The sequence below is a fragment of the Pieris napi genome, chromosome 6, assembly GCF_905475465.1.
Source record: "Pieris napi chromosome 6, ilPieNapi1.2, whole genome shotgun sequence".
NCBI classification, from domain to species: Eukaryota; Metazoa; Arthropoda; class Insecta; order Lepidoptera; family Pieridae; genus Pieris; species Pieris napi.
The window spans coordinates 10,888,317-10,906,135 of NC_062239.1; the positions used below are offsets into that span (position 1 = coordinate 10,888,317).

Below are 17,819 nucleotides of genomic sequence, written 5' to 3' on the forward strand. Positions count from 1 at the left end.
GTAGCGTTTACATGTTTCAACTAAAGTACTATCCTAAAGCACTCTCCTAAACACTAAGATAATGTAAATCGGCCTTTATGTGAGATTTACTTTAGTAATTGTTCTTCACTAAATTATATAAAATAAACGTAATTAACGTAAATCTCACATAGCTTAGAGACATTATTACGAGAATCTAATTAATATCTGCGAATATAACACGAATAAAAACTACAGTCACACCATTTTACAGTTACTCAACCTCTCTATCTGACAAACGGCGTTCTCGCTGTGCTGGAAAGAGATCACTGTTTTTATTATGAAGAATGCTTTAGCGTTTCATTCGAATCTTTTCTCTGTAGAATCATGACGCGACATCATATCAATAAGGAAAAGCATTCCATGCAAAGTCACGGGCAGAAGCCAGTTCCTTAAACACGTTAGTCTAGCAGTCTAGATCGTCTAGGTTACGCCTACACTAAGTACAATGACCTAAACGGCGTGGGAGATCAAAATAATGTTACTAAGACCTGCTTCCTGCTTCGTACAATAATACTATAAAATGCAACTGTATTAAGCGCTTTGGTAATTGTTTACGTACGCGACCACTCTTCGTTTCAGGCCTTTCTTAATTCCCCTGGATGTACTATTCCCTTTTTTTCTACAGTAAAGTTCATAAAAGAGAGCGACTTTACATTAATTACAATCTAGCCTATACAATAAATATGGCTAATAAGTAATATTATGTTGAATTAATTTTCTATGCCATTAAATTGTAGCTTTTGTTGGTACTTTCAACACAGCGCCATCTGTTAGAATTGTGACTGTCAAAAAATAAACAAATAATTTGCAATAAAATAATATTGCGGGTATAAATTGAGATGTAAGCTTTTAAGTTGGAATTTGATCCACAGACGGTGTGCAAATTTGATTGAAATCGGTTAAATAGTTTAGGAGTCCATAGCAGACAAACAATGTGACGCGTAATTTATATACATTAAGATAACCTATCTTAATTCGAGTAACATTCATGAACCAACTAGGGATTGGTTCCAAGAATCAATTCACTAAATCAATTATCAGCAAGTTGTCAGCGTTGAGAGACATTTCCTCACCAGATATGGGCTTGTATGAAAGCTAACGGACTTGTTTACTGGTAATAGTGGGTCAAAATAATAAAATGCATATTCTAGCATGGATTTCGTGTATTTGGCAAGATTTCTTGCGACATCTTCAACTATATTTAAATTTACATTAAACTGTACGCCAAAACTCTCTCGTCCTTTGTAATCCTTCTATGGTTTATGGGTCTATGGGTTGTCTGGAAGAAACTGCTTTTAGCATTAAGACCGCCTTTACATTTGTCATCGTTTGTTTAATTTAATTTTTCTTGCTATGTGTTATTGTGATGTAAATAAAGTGTTATTATTATTATACATACCTATTGCTAAACTACCGTCCAAAATCCGTTCATACAGCTTTCCGGATCCGTAGTCTTTTAACAAAACGCGTTTTAACAAAATCTTCAGCTCTATAATATTAGCGCTATCCAGCTTTTGTTTAGCATTCTTAAACTAACATAATTTTTTATGAGTATGCAACGGGTGTTAGATTAGTTTTCCTTAGATGCTTAAAATTGTATTTACATACATATTTAAATATTTAAAAAAATTTAATAGTGCAACGGGCGGCCTTATGCCTAATAAAATTAAAGATACTCCAATTAATGTTTGCAAAATTAAAATGATTATAATAATTAGTCAGTAAAACATTTTTTGAATTGAAATTGATTAAAGACGAGATTAATTATCAACAAGTTGTATTAATTAACATTTAATTATCAGCCATCGAAGTATTGACTTCTATAAATCGCCATGTTATTGACTTTGAAAAATTCGGACTAAAGCAAAAAGTACAATACCAAAACGGTTCGCAATTTTAAATTCGACAAAAACCCGTCGAACCTTTTCAATCGGAACGGGTTTCAGACAGGATTTAAGGAAGCACTGCCAATTCGTGATTTAAGCAAAAAAGTACAGCTATGTAAAGTGAATTGGTACGTGAATTATCGCCATTTTTATCGGATATGTAACCACTGTAACATTACTAGTTCATTCCTAGTTAAATCTATATATATAAAAATGAAACCCGTTTTCCGTTGTCACGACATAACATGAAAACGGCTTGACCGATTTGTCTGATTTTTTTTACATAATATTCCTTGAAGTACGAGGATGGTTCTTACGGAGAAAAAAATTAAAAAAATTGAGTGAAAAAGTCTAAACACAACACTTTTCTATATTCCCATACAAAATATTCGTAATAATACTTAAAAGTCAATTTGAACTTTAATACCATAACATAAAGTTCAAGTGTTAGTGGAGGGGTTCCGGGAAGGTAATTTTTTATTTTTTGACATAATGTATTTGTTGTCTTATCAACTTTCTTTTATTATCTTAGACCGGTGTCCCGAATAGCAGATAAGTATTTAAAAAAATAAAGAATCGACTGTTAGGCGATACGATGTTCGCCAGGCCAGCTAGTAATGAATAAAAACCAACTCCTAAGATGCTTTAAATGTCCTGTCATTCAAAATTTTTAAAAAATGTTGGGCATTAAATATAATTTATTAATAATTTATTAATAATTTATTAATAATTTATCAAATATCATATATCTTTAAACAGTAACACTTTATTCATAAGAAATAAATAAGTCATTTGCACCGTTCTAACTAAAGTACTGTTCTGTCTCTTCTACACCGTAAACACATTTTGACAGAAAATAAATTAACTCTAGTTAAAACAGTGCAGACTAATTTAGTTTTTATGAATAAGGGTAAGTATATTTTAAATGGGTATTTAGAGAGAAAACGTAAAGCGGAAGCAGACAAAATTGTTCGGCTAATTTTAACTACTATGAAATTAAAATTCAATTATGTTTATCGATTTCTAATTTATAAGTGATTAACGTGTTTCAAATTAAACCATCTGTACACATTTCACAAACGTACTTAGCATAATTGAAACTAGTCTGCCGTTTAAAAATGTATAATATTTCATTTTAATACTTATTGTTCGATACCTTATTATATATTGACTCGTCCTGTTAATATTACAAAATAATAATATCAGTTCATGACCAAAATTTTTGTTTCCACGCAATACCATTATCCTGAACTCGAAAATACCGAATTCCGACACAGGCTTTTTTTGACACAGCAAAAATCGCCTCCCACTCAGTTGCACTTTACCGTTATAACCCACAATAAGTCAGGTTATGAATTGTATAATAATTTGACGATTTTATAGTTTCGTCCATATTGCGACAATACCAACATGATTTTGGTCGTGAGCTCACGCAATATAAGAATCTCGTCATATTTTCTGATAGGTTATTGTCGACAGTCTTTTAACGGTGTCGCTAAATACTTTGTCTAAATTTTCGATGTATTTTATAAAAGCATTTTATTCTTAAATTTGAAAAAGGTTTAATTAATTACTAGTTGTATCTTTCGCGCTGAGCGATACCTCTGACTGTCAATTCTTTTATCTCTACCGCTGAATAATAATAATAGATTTTAGTAATGCACAGTATGCAAGTTATATTCATATGATAGGTATAAATCAGTAATTGTACAAAAAAAATCTAACTCTTGAAATTTAAAATTACTTCAAAGCGTGGTCAATAACACTTTTATTATCATTGGACGATAAAAGAATTCTTAAGTGAGTTAAATAATAATCATTTGGTCTTGTGCCAGGGCGTAACGAATGCATCTCAAATATAAAAACATTAGTTAAAATAATTTCTGACTCAACTTTTCTCGTTGTGTTATCTCGATTTTATGGCATTGTTTTTATTTCGCAACGGTGCAGCATTTCAAGATTTCATGAATTGTGAGTCTGGGAAAACTTAATACCTACAATATGGTAATTACTATGCAATGTTTTTATTTCTAGTGCATATAAAGCAATAATGTTTTTATAAAATAATTGTTTTGTGTGGGAAATAAATTACCTTGTTGTAGTCTTAATGAGGCAAAAAAGTTTAAAAGTATCCTTGACCGAAGCGCATTAGTAACAAAAGCACAGGATTCATAACGCAATGAGCTCTCATATGTTTATTTTTTAATATAAAATAGTTGGTAAATGTTGCACAAAAGAAAAACAATTTCTAGACTTGCTAACCTTGACTCAACAATTGTTTCATTAGTTGGTTAAGGTTTTAATTAAGAAATGTGAGACGCAATTAGGCTTGAAGCTGTAATTGGTATTTTGTCAAATTGGTGAGGATATATATTGTGACCACAAAAACAATTTTATGATTTAAATTCTGCATACAATTATTTAATTTTGCAGTACCTTATAAACTTTTAACTTTTTTGGTCCTAAAGTTTTAATTTTCTTTAATTCTGGTCTCTGATTTTTGACATCATACGTTAATAATGATTATGTCTCACATTGTCTTGGGAGTATCCAACTAAAACGGCATTGTATGCAACCAAATTAAGAAAATAACATAGTATATCTTAAATGAGTCATAAATTACAAACTAATCAAGAGATCAACTAATCTGCTGACATTCCAAGATAATAGGAACAATATAGATAAGGGTGCATTTTGTTTTGATAGTTATAGCTGACTGGATTATAATTAACAACATTGAAGTGTCAGTATGCTTCATTGACTTTTTTCAGTGTTTAACCACTTACCACAGCTAACAGTTATTATTTTGCTGAGAGTCCCAGGATCTATTCCTTAAATAGATATTGTGAGTTAGGGAGCGTTCAAGTATTACGTCACGCAATTTTTGGAGATTCTTGAAACCCCCTTCCCCCCATAACGCACCGTAACATTTACCTGTACCCAATAGTAAAACGTTTCGTGACCACCTACTTGGGAAGCTGATAGGTAGCCATACTGGTCTGAGATGGTTGTGCATTCAGATGACTGCATAAGGTTAATCTTTATAGTATAGGGGTGGTCACAAAACAGAATTAACAACAAATACGACTCTAATGAATAGTACTAATTGCTATATATAACATTCACAATACACACTTGGTAACCATTTGTAAACAAAGAAAATTATTAAGAGTTAAGTCAGGATTATAATACTAATTAATAATACAAATAAATGATATGCTAATCTTTAAAAATATCACAAAGTATTTAAAGACTCAGCATATCTAAACAAATAGGTTAATATAAGCAGATCATATCTGTTGATTCTCAGTACAATTTAACAGTAAAGTTTATGTTAATCAGAATTAGCATGGAATGCTCTGTGGGTGGCCAGAATGTTTATTTTGTTAATGGTTGTTTATTAACATTTTATGAGTGAAGCAACCATATGTGAGAGTCAGGTATTTAAAGATTACAGAGTATTACTAAGTATACTTCTTCTAGAATATTATCTGCAGGACAACAACAACAATATGTTTAACACATTAATTTTTTAGTCACCTAACAAAATAAATATATTAATATCATATTAGTTTTATAAATTTACCTTTATAAAGTTATAATCAATAAAACTATGTGAGAAATGTGTTTGTTTCTTTCAAAACACATTATATATTTTGGTGTTGAGCTCATTGTGAGTGCCACAACAATCTACTATAGCATTATCCAAGTAAATTAAATGAAGTGGTGCCATTTAAATCAATTGTGACCTTATATCATGATGTCATAGAGCTTGACACAATAAAGCCCATTACATCTGGCCGGTGATGTCATGTTGCAAAGGTTGAGGTTGAGTTAACCTTAATTTTTATGCGCTTTTTAAAACATCTTTTAAAGAATTTTATTAAATTGTTTGTTTTACTTTTACTTGAAAAAGTAATTCATTGATAACTTTTATTTATTAATAGAAATAATATTAATAAATAATAATTAATAGAAATTTTAATTACTTACCTAAATATTTTTTTAACATTCATAATATATGTATTTTAAATTAAGCATATTTTATAAACAGAACAAAATTATTTTAAAGTGATGTGGCTACAAGGTTTTTATTAACATGTTGTTTAATTCAGAGTACAAATTAATTCAGATTACTTAAATTGTTGTAACTGGCAAAAATGTTAATTATCTTTATAATATATCAAATATATATACACAAAAACATTTATATTCAAACAAAATTGAATGAAAGAAATGTATGTGGCAAGTGACCCATGATAATCTGAAAAGTAGGGCATTGCCGCGCCCAGTCGTAACCACCTCCTGAGCCACATGTTCGATTCCAATTAGAACACAAAACAAAATTTGAGCTCACGTATCAACATTCTGTCAAAATTCTGTCTAAACTACGCAATAACATTCTGTTACCAAGGATAGCGGTATCCTTTCCGGCGTCTATGCAAATTAACGTTTGACCGTTTATAATATGAACGCGAACAGGTTTTTTACAATTTCACTTACCTGTGGTTCAACAAGATCCCATTAAGACGATACAAACAGCCGGAAACCACGAATTTTTTACACAACCGTATTTTAGCACGTAAACATGAGTTGTAGACGAGTTGTAGGTCACAATTTTCAAAGGGAGAACTGGTATTTACACAAAACCACGAATCCACCTTTGTTTCACAACCACAATTACTGAAAGTTAATGGCTTTTTGGTGAAGTCACAGAAATTAATACACCACAGTAATTGTTTTCATTCAACACAAATAAATAAATCGAGACAAGAGACATTTACAACGTCCAACCGAAGATACTGAATGGCGGAGGGGGCGAGGGGCAGGGGAGCAGTGAAACGAGCGGGACGAAGGGGAAGCGTTCCTCGCGTCACCCGCCATATTCGTAAATTACGTCATCGACAATGTTGCCATTACATTATTAGTGAATCTTTGTTCATAACAAATGGAGTACAACGTTTTTGTTTAAAAGTATCGGCCTTTAACAGGCAATTATTAATATTACTCGATACTAATAAGACTAAACGTGCTTCTGAAGACTGAATGTGCTTCTGAGTTTTTGCACGTGCAGCAACGCTTATAGTATAATCACCTACATATTATATTAATTTTGAAGCGTTTGAAAATCTTTGTTATTTCAAACGATTGCATAAACTAAGTTTGACCACGTTCATACGATGTGGAAAATAATATTCAATGCCTGCTGTCGATTTACAGTATACAATTAATTTAATAATTAATAGTACTGGTAATGACTTTTAAGTTTCATGTTCTACAGAATACTTTCATAGTAGATTAGAAGAAGTACTTTCTGGTTATAAACTGCGTTTTCCAATTACAGAGCATTATGCGACTCAGTGCCGCACAATGCCGCATAATGCTGAAGCTTAATTGGAACGTGAATTAGTTTTCAAATGCATCAGCAGAGTGCGCTAACTCAGTGTTGAAAAAAAATTTTCTGAATAGAGTTAGCAACCTCATGAATGTATAAATAATGTGGTTAACAATAATAATTGGTTGAAAACTTTTTACGCTTATTTTAATAATCAAATAATTTAATGAAATAATTAACATTTTTTTACTGAAATAAGAGAAAACCTTTAAAGAATATAAGGTTTTAACAAGCTAAATTAACAGTAAAATATTTAGTTTCATGTAAGAAGTTTACATCATTTACGTTTTAAGTAATTTTTTTTAAATGATTTCTAAAAAAAATACTTATATACTTTTTCAAAACCATTGCAATGTTTACATTATTGTGTGTATAATCCTGTAAAATAAATTTGTTTACAGATCCGAATTAAATGTGGAATATAAAAAAAGTTACTATTTATACCTTAATCCATACTTATATTATTTTTTTAGCAGTTTGAAATAACTTTAATTATTTTCAAAATCTACGACGAAACAAATTTTTCAACAATAAATAATATTTACTAACGAAAATTTCGATAAATACTTAAAGAAAAACACTGGTAAATTTTCTGTCACTGTGTTGGTATTTATTGCGAGAAGCACGCGAGAGCATTCGTTTTAAGAATGCTCAATTGTGCGAAGCGTTGCTGTAGTTGGAACATTCAACGTTGAGCATTATGCCGCATAATGCGCTCTAGTGCTGTAATTGGAAAACGCACTACTCACAAGTCACAGCCCTGTAAATTGTCAATGTCAAGTAAACCTAAGTTGATTGAATTATTTTTAATTTGGCTTTCCGTCGTTGCGGGTATAAGTGTTTACACGTGTTTCGGATATCATTATTTAGTATTTTCTATTTTTTCTCGTAGTTTAATGAATATAAGTTGACTTATCCTATTGGTGGTGGTTAATTAATAACATCAACTAATTACGTAAGTTATTTTTATTTATTTGTTATATTTCTCCCTTTACTTTGTTATATTTTTGGTAGTCTATAATGGAGAAACGCCCTCCAGACCCCCCTGATCCTCCGGATAGGGTCTCTTCTCCGGTGGAATCAATGGATTTATCCACCCCACCGCTTCCCCAACCTGGTGTCAAGCGCAGACTCGATACTGTCCATGAAAGTTTAGTGGAACCTTCCAAAAAACCAATGACTGATGTCCGGTCATCTGCTGATGACGTCAACCCAGGATTTTACTCCCATCCATCACTCACTGGCTCTCCCAAGTCATACCTTGTCAATGACAAGGGCCCTTTTTTAGTCCATGTTTCTTGCCCTGAATCTGACCCATCCGCTGGTACATCAATCCGCCCAATTAAATTTGGTCATTTCTTGGTTAAAAATAAAATATCCAACATTGTTCGAGATGGTGTTAAGAGAGTGGGACGTAATAGAATATCTGTTGAGTTTAAGTCGGGCTTAGATGCTAATAATTTTGTGTCTAATCCCATTGTACCTTCCAGCAACTATTCTGTTACGATTCCTAATTATAATGTTTCCCGTATGGGCCTTGTGAGAGGTGTCCCAGCTGATTGGTCGATGCAGGAATTTGTCGAAACTTTGGAAGTTCCCGAAGGTACTGGTATAGTCCTCAAGGCCAGACGCCTTAACCGCAAGACAAACTCCGATGGTCAAATTAATTGGATACCAACGCAAACTGTGGTTCTAACCTTTCAAGGTCAATCCCTTCCTGAGAGAATATTCTCTTGTCATAGTTCCCTCCGCGTTGAAACGTACCAACTCCCTACAATTCAGTGCCTTAACTGTTGTAGATTTGGTCACGTAAAGTCACAATGCCGATCGAAGCCTAGGTGTTTTCGATGTAGTCTAGCCCATTCTGGTGATGAGTGTAATATCCCTGAAACAGAGTCATTATGTTTATTTTGTACTGCCTCACACTTTGCGACCAACAAAGCTTGCCCTGAACATAATCGTCAAAAAAATATAAAGAGTTGTATGTCTCAAGAGAACATTTCTTATATCGAAGCATCGGCTCGGTTTAGACCTATCAGTGGCAAAACTTTTGCAGATTCTGTTAAAACAACCCCCTCCTCTTTATCCCAGCCCATTACTTTACCTTCCCAAGATTCCCTTCAGACTACATCTTACAGGAAAACTATATTTCTCCCTCCTCGCTCTAGACCTACATCAGGAAAATCCTTTGATAAGGCGGCCCATGAGGCCATTACTTCCAATTTTCCCTCCTCTTTACCCAATGGTTGTGCCGTAAGCTCCCCTTCCCTTACAAACAATGAAGTATCCCCAAATGAAAATCTTCTCGACTGCTTATGGGCAGTCATTTGTAACATGCTATCCAAGTATGATGACATCCCCATACCGTCCCACGTTGCCCAAAAAATTAATTTGCTCCACTCATTCGTCACCAAAAATGGCGAATTTAGTAATTCAGTGGAACTGTAACAGTGTTCGCAGTAAAAAATCAGAATTAACCTTTCTTATCAATAAATTCGCTCCATCTATTCTAGCCATTTCGGAGACTTGGTTATTGCCGGGTTCCCGCTTTAGGGTTTCTGGGTATCGATGTCTCCGAGATGACAGGGATGATGGCTATGCTGGCTGTGCCTTTTTGGTCAGCCGATCCCTCACCTTCCACTCATTATCTCTTCCTCATTGTGATGGTATTAATGCTGTTGCTATGAGAGCTTTTAATATCTCGTTTATTTCTGTTTATATTCCCCACCCCCACATCGACCTCATTTCTGATATACGTTCTATTATCCTTTCGGTTCCTCCTCCTGTTGTCATGTTGGGTGATTTCAATGCCCACCATGTTTCTTGGGGTTGTCATTCCTCAGATTCTTTTGGGTCCCTTCTACTAGATTTACTCGATGATATAAACATAAGTGTCTTGAATAATGGTTGTCCTACGAGAAGGAGTCTTCCATCTCAGAATCCCGCTAACGCAGTGGATTTATCACTTTGCTCTCCTGATCTTTTCCCTTTTCTATCCTGGCGTGTTTTTAAGAGCACTTGTGGGAGTGACCACTTCCCCATTTTAATTGATCTCCCAACCAATTTAAGGAACGTTACTCGCCCTTCCCCTCTTTTAAAATTTAAACTGAATCAGGCCAATTGGTCAGACTTTTCATCTTCTATTGACTCTAAGATAGCTGCGCTCCCCGTAGTCTCTGCTGAAAACTGCTTATCTTCATACAATGATTTTGTCAACTCCCTCACCTCATCTGCCAGTTTACATATTCCACTCAAATCTTCTACACAAAGGAAAATTTCCCCTCCTTGGTGGGATTCCGAATGTACTGAGATGATTCGAAAAAGAAAAACGGCAGAAAGGTCATACAGTCTTTGCATGACCTTGGAAAATTTTTTAGTCTACCAACAAGCTTCTGCAGCTGCTCGCAGACTACTTAATAATAAGAAACGTCTTGGTTGGCATAAGTTCTGTGAGAGCATGTGCCCTGGTACCCCTTCGTCTGTTGTTTGGAGGCAGATCAGAAGATTCCGTTGTTCCCTCAATTCTTATGATGTCCCTTTTAATGATCCGTCTAGCTGGATTACCTCCTTTGCCGACAAATTGGCTCCTCCATCTGTCCCTTTTTATGATTGTCTTCCTTATAAGTATAATTCTTACATCCCCTCTTCAAACAGTCTAGATTGTCAATTCTCCTTGGAAGAACTTAACAAAGCATTAAATGGTCTCTCTGACTCTTCCCCTGGAGAAGATGGAATCCCTTATTCATTCCTCATAAATTCTTCATTAGGCACTAAGAGGTACTTTCTTGATTTAGTAAACTGTTTTTTCGATCTTGGAATTATTCCTGAATCGTGGAACAGACAAATCGTCATTCCGCTTCTAAAACCTGGCAAAGATCCATCAGATTTCTCTTCATACAGACCTATTGCTTTGTCTTCTACCCTTTTAAAAATTATGGAACATTTGATTAAATTTCGTTTAGAATGGTTTTGTGAAAGTAACAATATCTTTGCAAAATCCCAGTTTGGTTTCAGGAAAGGCTTAAGTACGATGGATAGCCTAAGTATAATAACGACCGACATTCGCATTGCTTTTAAAAAGAAACAGTTCCTGGTGGGTGTTTTCTTGGATATCGCATCTGCGTATGACCACGTGCTGGTTCCGGTGCTCAGGCAAAAAATGCTTCAGCTGAGTATTCCTGAGAAGTTGGTACGTTTTGTTTGCAATGCAGTTTCGAATCGTTATATTATTATAAGATCTCAAAATACGGAGCTGTCTCCTAGATCTATTTGGAGGGGCTTACCTCAAGGTTCTGTTTTGAGTCCTCTTCTGTACAACATTTACACCTATGACCTGGAGCTTGTTGTGAATTCCTTCTGTCAGATTCTTCAATACGCGGACGATTTAGCCTTATACTTTTCATCAAATTCTATTGAAGAGGCATCATCACGCCTAAATTCGGCTTTGGATTATTTGGGTGATTGGTTAAATGATCATGGTCTCTCTATTTCTGTGCCCAAATGTTCGGCGGTCACGTTTACTACAAAATACAAGGTTCCACGGTGTAACATTTCATATAAAGGGTCCTTGGTATCGTGTTGTAAGCAAGTAAAATTTTTAGGCCTTATTTTAGACTCAAAGTTAAACGGTGTTCCTCATTTTAACCATGTGATTAAAAAAAGTGAGAAAGGTGTTAATGTTCTCCGTTCATTATCTGGTGTGAGGTGGGGAGCACACCCCTACTCGCAAAAGCTTTTATACAATGCTGTGGTACGAAGTCATTTTGATTATGGCACCTTCCTTTTAGATCCTGGCAACAAGCAAGCCCTTGATAAAATTTCCAAAATTCAATCGAAATCTTTACGCATCATCCTTGGTGCTATGAAATCCTCTCCCATCAATGCTCTCCAAATAGAATGTGTTGACCCCCCCCTGTATTTACGTAGACAATTTTTAAGTGACCGCTTCTTCATCAAAGTCCTTCAATACTCTTCACATTCCATCTTGTCCAAATTACGTCGCTTATCTAATCTCACGATGCCATCTAGTACAGGTAATGTTCCATGCCTGTTACACAGTTTTAATAAACTTTCTCGTCTTCCTAATCCTGTTGAAAGTTTCTCTAGTAATCCCTTGTTTTTAAATAGTTATGAATCCCTCATTTTTGATCCTAAAATAATTTTAAACTTTGGAATTGAAAAAAAATCCACCCAAGCTTCCACTTGTTTTCTGGAAAAAATTTCAAAAGACTGGCAGGGTTGGTTACCGATGTATACTGATGCTTCCAAGATTCCCAATAATGAGTGCATCGGTGCGGCTGTATGGGTCCCTTCATTCAAAACAGTATTGAACTTTAAACTTCCTCCATTGACCTCCGTTTTTTCAGGTGAAGCTTTTGCAATCCTAGAAGCGGTTTTGTATGCTGAGTCCCACAACCTAAATAAAGTTACAATTTTTTCCGATTCTCGCAGCTGTTTACAGGCAATACTTTCCAATCCATTCAGGTCTAAAAAAAAACATAATACGATTCTAAAAATAAGAGAAGCTTTGTTTAGGTGTAGTAAAAAAGATATTCATATTGTACTTTTGTGGATACCTAGTCATTGTGGTATAGCGGGTAATGAAACTGCTGACTTTTGTGCAAAAGGTGCTATTTTCTGCGGATCTTGTCAGCATCCCAACATCTCGGCCCACGACCTATCAGCTCTTGCGTACTCCCACCTTTTAAAATCCTGGACTATTGATTGGCAATCTTCTAAAGAAAAAACTGGCAGGCACTATGCTAATATTCAGTATTCTATCCCTTCTTCGCCGTGGTTTTTTAAATATAAGTTTTTAAACAAAAAGGTCACGTCTATAATCTGCCGTCTTCGTATAGGGCACGCTTGTACTCCTGTTCATCTAGCCAAAATTAAAATTAAAGACAGTTCTCTCTGTGAGTGTGGTATGGACGAGGGCTCGACAGACCATATATTTTTTAACTGTTCTTTAATTAATGACTCGTTATTTGACTATCTTTCTCCAGATTTCCCTCGTCCATGTAACCTTAACTCCCTACTTTCCCTCCCATCCAGCTCGATCGTCAAAATTTTAGGGAAATTTATTTCTGTTAATAAATTAAAGTTATAAATAAGATTCTCCCCTTCATACCTTGTAGTAAAATGTTAACCTCTTGTATATATTATTAGATGTCTGTGTGTGTTGTATTTATTGTGATGTCATTTTTGTTTTGGGTAACTCTGCTTAGATAAAATTAAATCTATCAAAATTATCAAATCTATCCTCACTGTGTGAAGACTTAGAACGTGACATTGGCGGAATTGTGATTTACACAGATGTCGCCATTATAAATAAAGTGAAGTGAAGTATTTTTAATTTAATTCATCGATCATTACTTTATAGTTTATACTTATAGTCTTATAGTTTCAGACTTCAGTGATTCACTACAAAGAATTCATGCCTAATGCCTATTGCCTTGGCCGAACTTGTAACTAATAAATAAGGATAACACGAGGTTTCTACCTAAGATTCAATTAAGGAAGATTAATCATGCAAGGTTCGCAATATACAAAATATTATTGATCTTCTTGCTCGTCAACAAAAAACAAAACATTTTCGTTTGCCTACTTTCAGAATCGAGACCAGAGCTGTATGAAGAAATAAAGTTATACAGAAATGCCCGGGAACGTGAAAAGTACGTATTTAAAAGTTATTTATTTATAATTGTGTATTTATACTGTTATACTTCATTATAACAAAAAGATAAGAGTGCATTAACAAATATATTATTGTGAATATCAAGAAGGTTTTGAATGATTTTACTTTTTTATTATTCCAGGCATGACAACATGGCGGAGTTGTATGCTGTAGTGAGCACACTACAACATCTAGAGAAGGCTTATATGAGGGATTGTGTACGTGCACAAGAGTATACAGCAGCTTGTAGTAGACTTCTTGTTCAATACCGTGTTGCATTCAAGCAAGTACAGGGTGATGAATTCCCCACTATTGAGAGTTTTGTCAGCAAATTCAGGGTATGTATACACTTATCAATGAAATTAATTTGTCTTTTCGATAAAGTAATTTATATAAAAACAGGATATTTGGTTGCTTTGGAAGGTTTAATATCCAATACATATTATATTAAGAACTTTACATGTTTTTATATATTTCTTTTTTTTTAATCTATATTACTAATAACTGGTGTATCATCTGCTCTTTAAAAACTTACACTGTAATCTTTTTTGAAAGACCTCACCTTTCATTACCTTAAATTTTTTTATTACAATTGTAGGATTTAATATATAGTAAATACATTATATAATAGTTACAGTAGTAAATAATACACATAACATTAATGTTGTTTACATATAGTTTTAATATAAATATAATATTAAAATTTACTTCAAACAAGTGTTTGAACAAAGCAACTAATAACCAACTTTCAAGCATGTAATAATTGTTTTACAGTTAGACTGCCCTGCTGCTCTTGAGAGGATTAGAGAAAATAAACCCAACTTGATAAAAGATGATAAGGGTAATACTAATAAATACATTGCTGAGATTGTATCTGTAAGTATAAACTTTGACTCTCCTATGTTATAGTATCATAGATCTACATTTATTGAGGTCAAAAAGGACTACCTTTTTGGAACATAATACAATTTTAAATAACAAATAGACAACCCAACATGGTTAAGAATATAGGAGGTGCAAACTACCATGATAAACTAATGGCTTCTAATTATATTGCATTTGTGCACCAACATTTTTAACCTATGGGTGCAATGCATGCTCATATGGTGAAGGTAACTTCTGAGACACAATGTTTTGCTGTCAGGCATAGTAAAATCACCTACTTAAGAAATCTATCAAAGAAACGGTGAAGGAATCAGGGTCAACCCCAAGTGTCACATTGTTTTTATTTTAGTAAAAGAATACATTAAACATTAAATTTTTCTACTGTAATGTGTTTTAGCTATTTATAACACTCATGGATAAGTTACGACTGGATTTAAGAGCTATGGATATGATTCAGCCAGAGTTAAGAGAACTTAAAGATGCCATGGACTGCCTGACGATGCTTCCTGAGGACTTTATTGGAAAAATTAAGGTATATCTCTGAAATGTATTCAGATGGATTCTTCTTGCCAGAATGTATAAATGAAGACATTAATCTAAAGAAGCTGCTTAAAGATGTTTCTGCAGAAATTAGGTTGTTGATAAAATGGGATGTAATTTGGTATTTTTTCATTCAGCTTTGGAAGTTTGACCAACAGGCAGAAATTTATTAATTAAATTATTATATATGTTGGTAATGAAATTACATTAACAATTTTGTTGCAAATTTTAGCTCCAACTCGATTCAGCAGTTATATTGGTCCTTATTTTAAGAGATCGTTTTAGTTTGAGTTCAAGGGAGCGTTCAAGTATTACGTAACGCAATTTTTGGAGATTATTGACAAACCCCCCCCCCCCCCCCCCCCACGTAACTCGCAGTAACATTTTTCAGTAAACAAGTATAGTAAAACGTTTCGTGACCACCTAGTGACCACCTAGTGACTCTTTAGTTACTATTATGTGGTGTAAGTCGAAAAAAATATTAACAATAACGCGTAATTTAATCCCCGCCCCGCATCGTAACGTTTTACAAAAGGACCCCCCCCCCCACTCCCAAAACACGTTACGTAATACTTGAACGCTCCCCAATTCCAATTTAATTTCTTTCAGGTACATGAATGGCTAGAAACGTTATCTGCAATGTCAGCGTCTGATGAACTATCTGAGGCTCAGGCGAGGCAACTTGTGTTTGATCTCGAAACGTCGTTGGGAGCCTTTAATAAAACACTACATTAATTAAGTAAGGCTGACCAGTATCTTAATTGCTTATTTATAAAAAATATAACAGTTTACAAAATATTCTACAATATTTGATATAATTTTGTATGTCTGTCATTTCTAACCAAAAGAAATCCACAACCTTTCGAGAAAATGTTGAGCACTTGATTACAAGAAACAATGAAATGAAACTATGATTCTCCTTTCCTATGATCTTTCAAGGCCCTACATCTCTCTGAAGACAATCCCTCCTTTCTGGAGAACGCGTTTTTGCCGAAATTCACCGATGTCCAGATTGAGCATTCTGTTAAACGAGCTAGATCTGGACATCCATAGTTGCTCACCTCAGACTTTGAGAGCGATTTTCGTTTAGTGCTTGTTTTGATTAATTAATTTTATTACTTCTTGTATGCTATGTTTGCCAGTAAGTGCTTGACACATTGAAACTATATTTTATTTTTCTTCTGTCAATGTATTAATGTGCCAAGCGTTGGCAAGCTTTTATAAATAAATAAATAAAGACAAACTTTCTGCGTCTCTTTATACCTAAAAGTTGCCATTATGTGGTGTAAAGTACTGGAAAGTCGAAAATAATATTAACAATCACGCGTAATTCAATCCCCGCCCCGCATCGGAACGTTTTACAAAAGAACCATTCCTTTCCTGTCCCGGTACTGCACTCTTAGTTAATTTTAGTTCACGTGTGTCAGTGTAATAAAATTGTGAATTGATAATTTTGAAGGTGGATGGTATCTTCCATCAGTAGGGGAAGGATAGAGAAAAAAGGAAGGGTGTGTTAAGGAAAAGTTCAAATGTTCAGATATTTTCCTACTACATTTTTTTTTGACGTGACGTAACGTCTTTAAAATCGTTTTAGTCGGGTGACATGTTCAGAAACTTGTGTCACACCAAAACCTCACGAGCGCGATCGCAGGTATAACGAGAGAGAGACGGATCGATCTCCCGTCTCATCTCGAGCGCTGCCAGTCATTCCGTGAATGTATGAAGAAAAATGTATATCATAGTCGAATAAGTAAACTTGTCATTTTACACCCGAAATTTATCATCAAAAGTGTGAATAAAACGATAGATGTAATTTAAAATTTGAAAAAATTGTTATCTTCATTAATTCCTTACTTCCCAAAAACTTATATCACCAATAAGACGTTATCACGTAAACATCTCGATCGTAAACCTACTTTACAAACAACCAATATTTATTAATTTATCTTCGAGCCTTTTAATTTTTTTGATGTTCCGTTTTAATTTCAAGGCGTTCCTTAAGACAGGATTTTCTTTTTTTTCGCCATATAATTGTAACGCTTCACTTATTCGACACACCAGAACTGCTCACGGATTTAGTGTTTGCATTTGCCGTTGACGTGGATGTTGTAGTCGAAATCACAAGACATGAAGAAAGAAATTGTTTTTAATTAATTCTGTAATATTCACACAAATAGATAAAATTTGTGTGCCGCTTACATCCTCAATTTATAGTTGTACGCAAGTTTTCTATTAAATTTCCTCCTAATATTGTTTTTTTTTTACTTAATATTTTTTTTATTTTGGTTTCAGATCTATACAAAATTTGAAGTGGGGATATAATAATAATATTCTACTTTTTATTCATTAAAAGTGACGATTTCATCAACAAACCATTTATATTATATGTAATCAATATATGTGCCATTTTTAATAA

The 17,819-nt window shown here is 34.0% G+C and overlaps 3 protein-coding genes across 6 annotated transcripts in view; 2 read left to right on the forward strand and 1 right to left on the reverse strand.

The window, feature by feature from the left end:
- Window positions 1-6,728, reverse strand: part of LOC125050109 (protein 4.1 homolog) — a 65,935-nt gene extending 59,207 nt beyond the window's left edge. For 3 of the 4 annotated variants that reach the window (XM_047649719.1, XM_047649718.1, XM_047649716.1), the window contains exon 1: window positions 6,411-6,728. The gene's annotated coding sequence lies outside the window, so the exon portion shown is untranslated. The remainder of the gene's footprint in view (window positions 1-6,410) is intronic. The other variant, XM_047649717.1, reaches the window with a different exon arrangement.
- A 1,378-nt stretch (window positions 6,729-8,106) lies between these two features.
- Window positions 8,107-13,650, forward strand: LOC125050436. Its single transcript, XM_047650290.1, has 2 exons — window positions 8,107-11,491; window positions 13,530-13,650. The coding sequence occupies exon 1, from the start codon at window positions 8,323-8,325 to the stop codon at window positions 9,748-9,750; it is 1,428 nt and encodes a 475-aa protein (XP_047506246.1). The 5' UTR covers window positions 8,107-8,322; the 3' UTR covers window positions 9,751-11,491; window positions 13,530-13,650.
- A 70-nt stretch (window positions 13,651-13,720) lies between these two features.
- On the forward strand, window positions 13,721-17,802 carry LOC125050441 (vacuolar protein sorting-associated protein 28 homolog). Its single transcript, XM_047650300.1, has 7 exons — window positions 13,721-13,838; window positions 13,916-13,976; window positions 14,121-14,316; window positions 14,753-14,854; window positions 15,261-15,395; window positions 16,013-16,142; window positions 17,696-17,802. Exons 1-6 carry the CDS (start codon window positions 13,832-13,834, stop codon window positions 16,136-16,138), a joined length of 627 nt encoding a protein of 208 aa, XP_047506256.1. The 5' UTR covers window positions 13,721-13,831; the 3' UTR covers window positions 16,139-16,142; window positions 17,696-17,802.
- The last annotated feature ends 17 nt before the right edge of the window (window positions 17,803-17,819 follow it).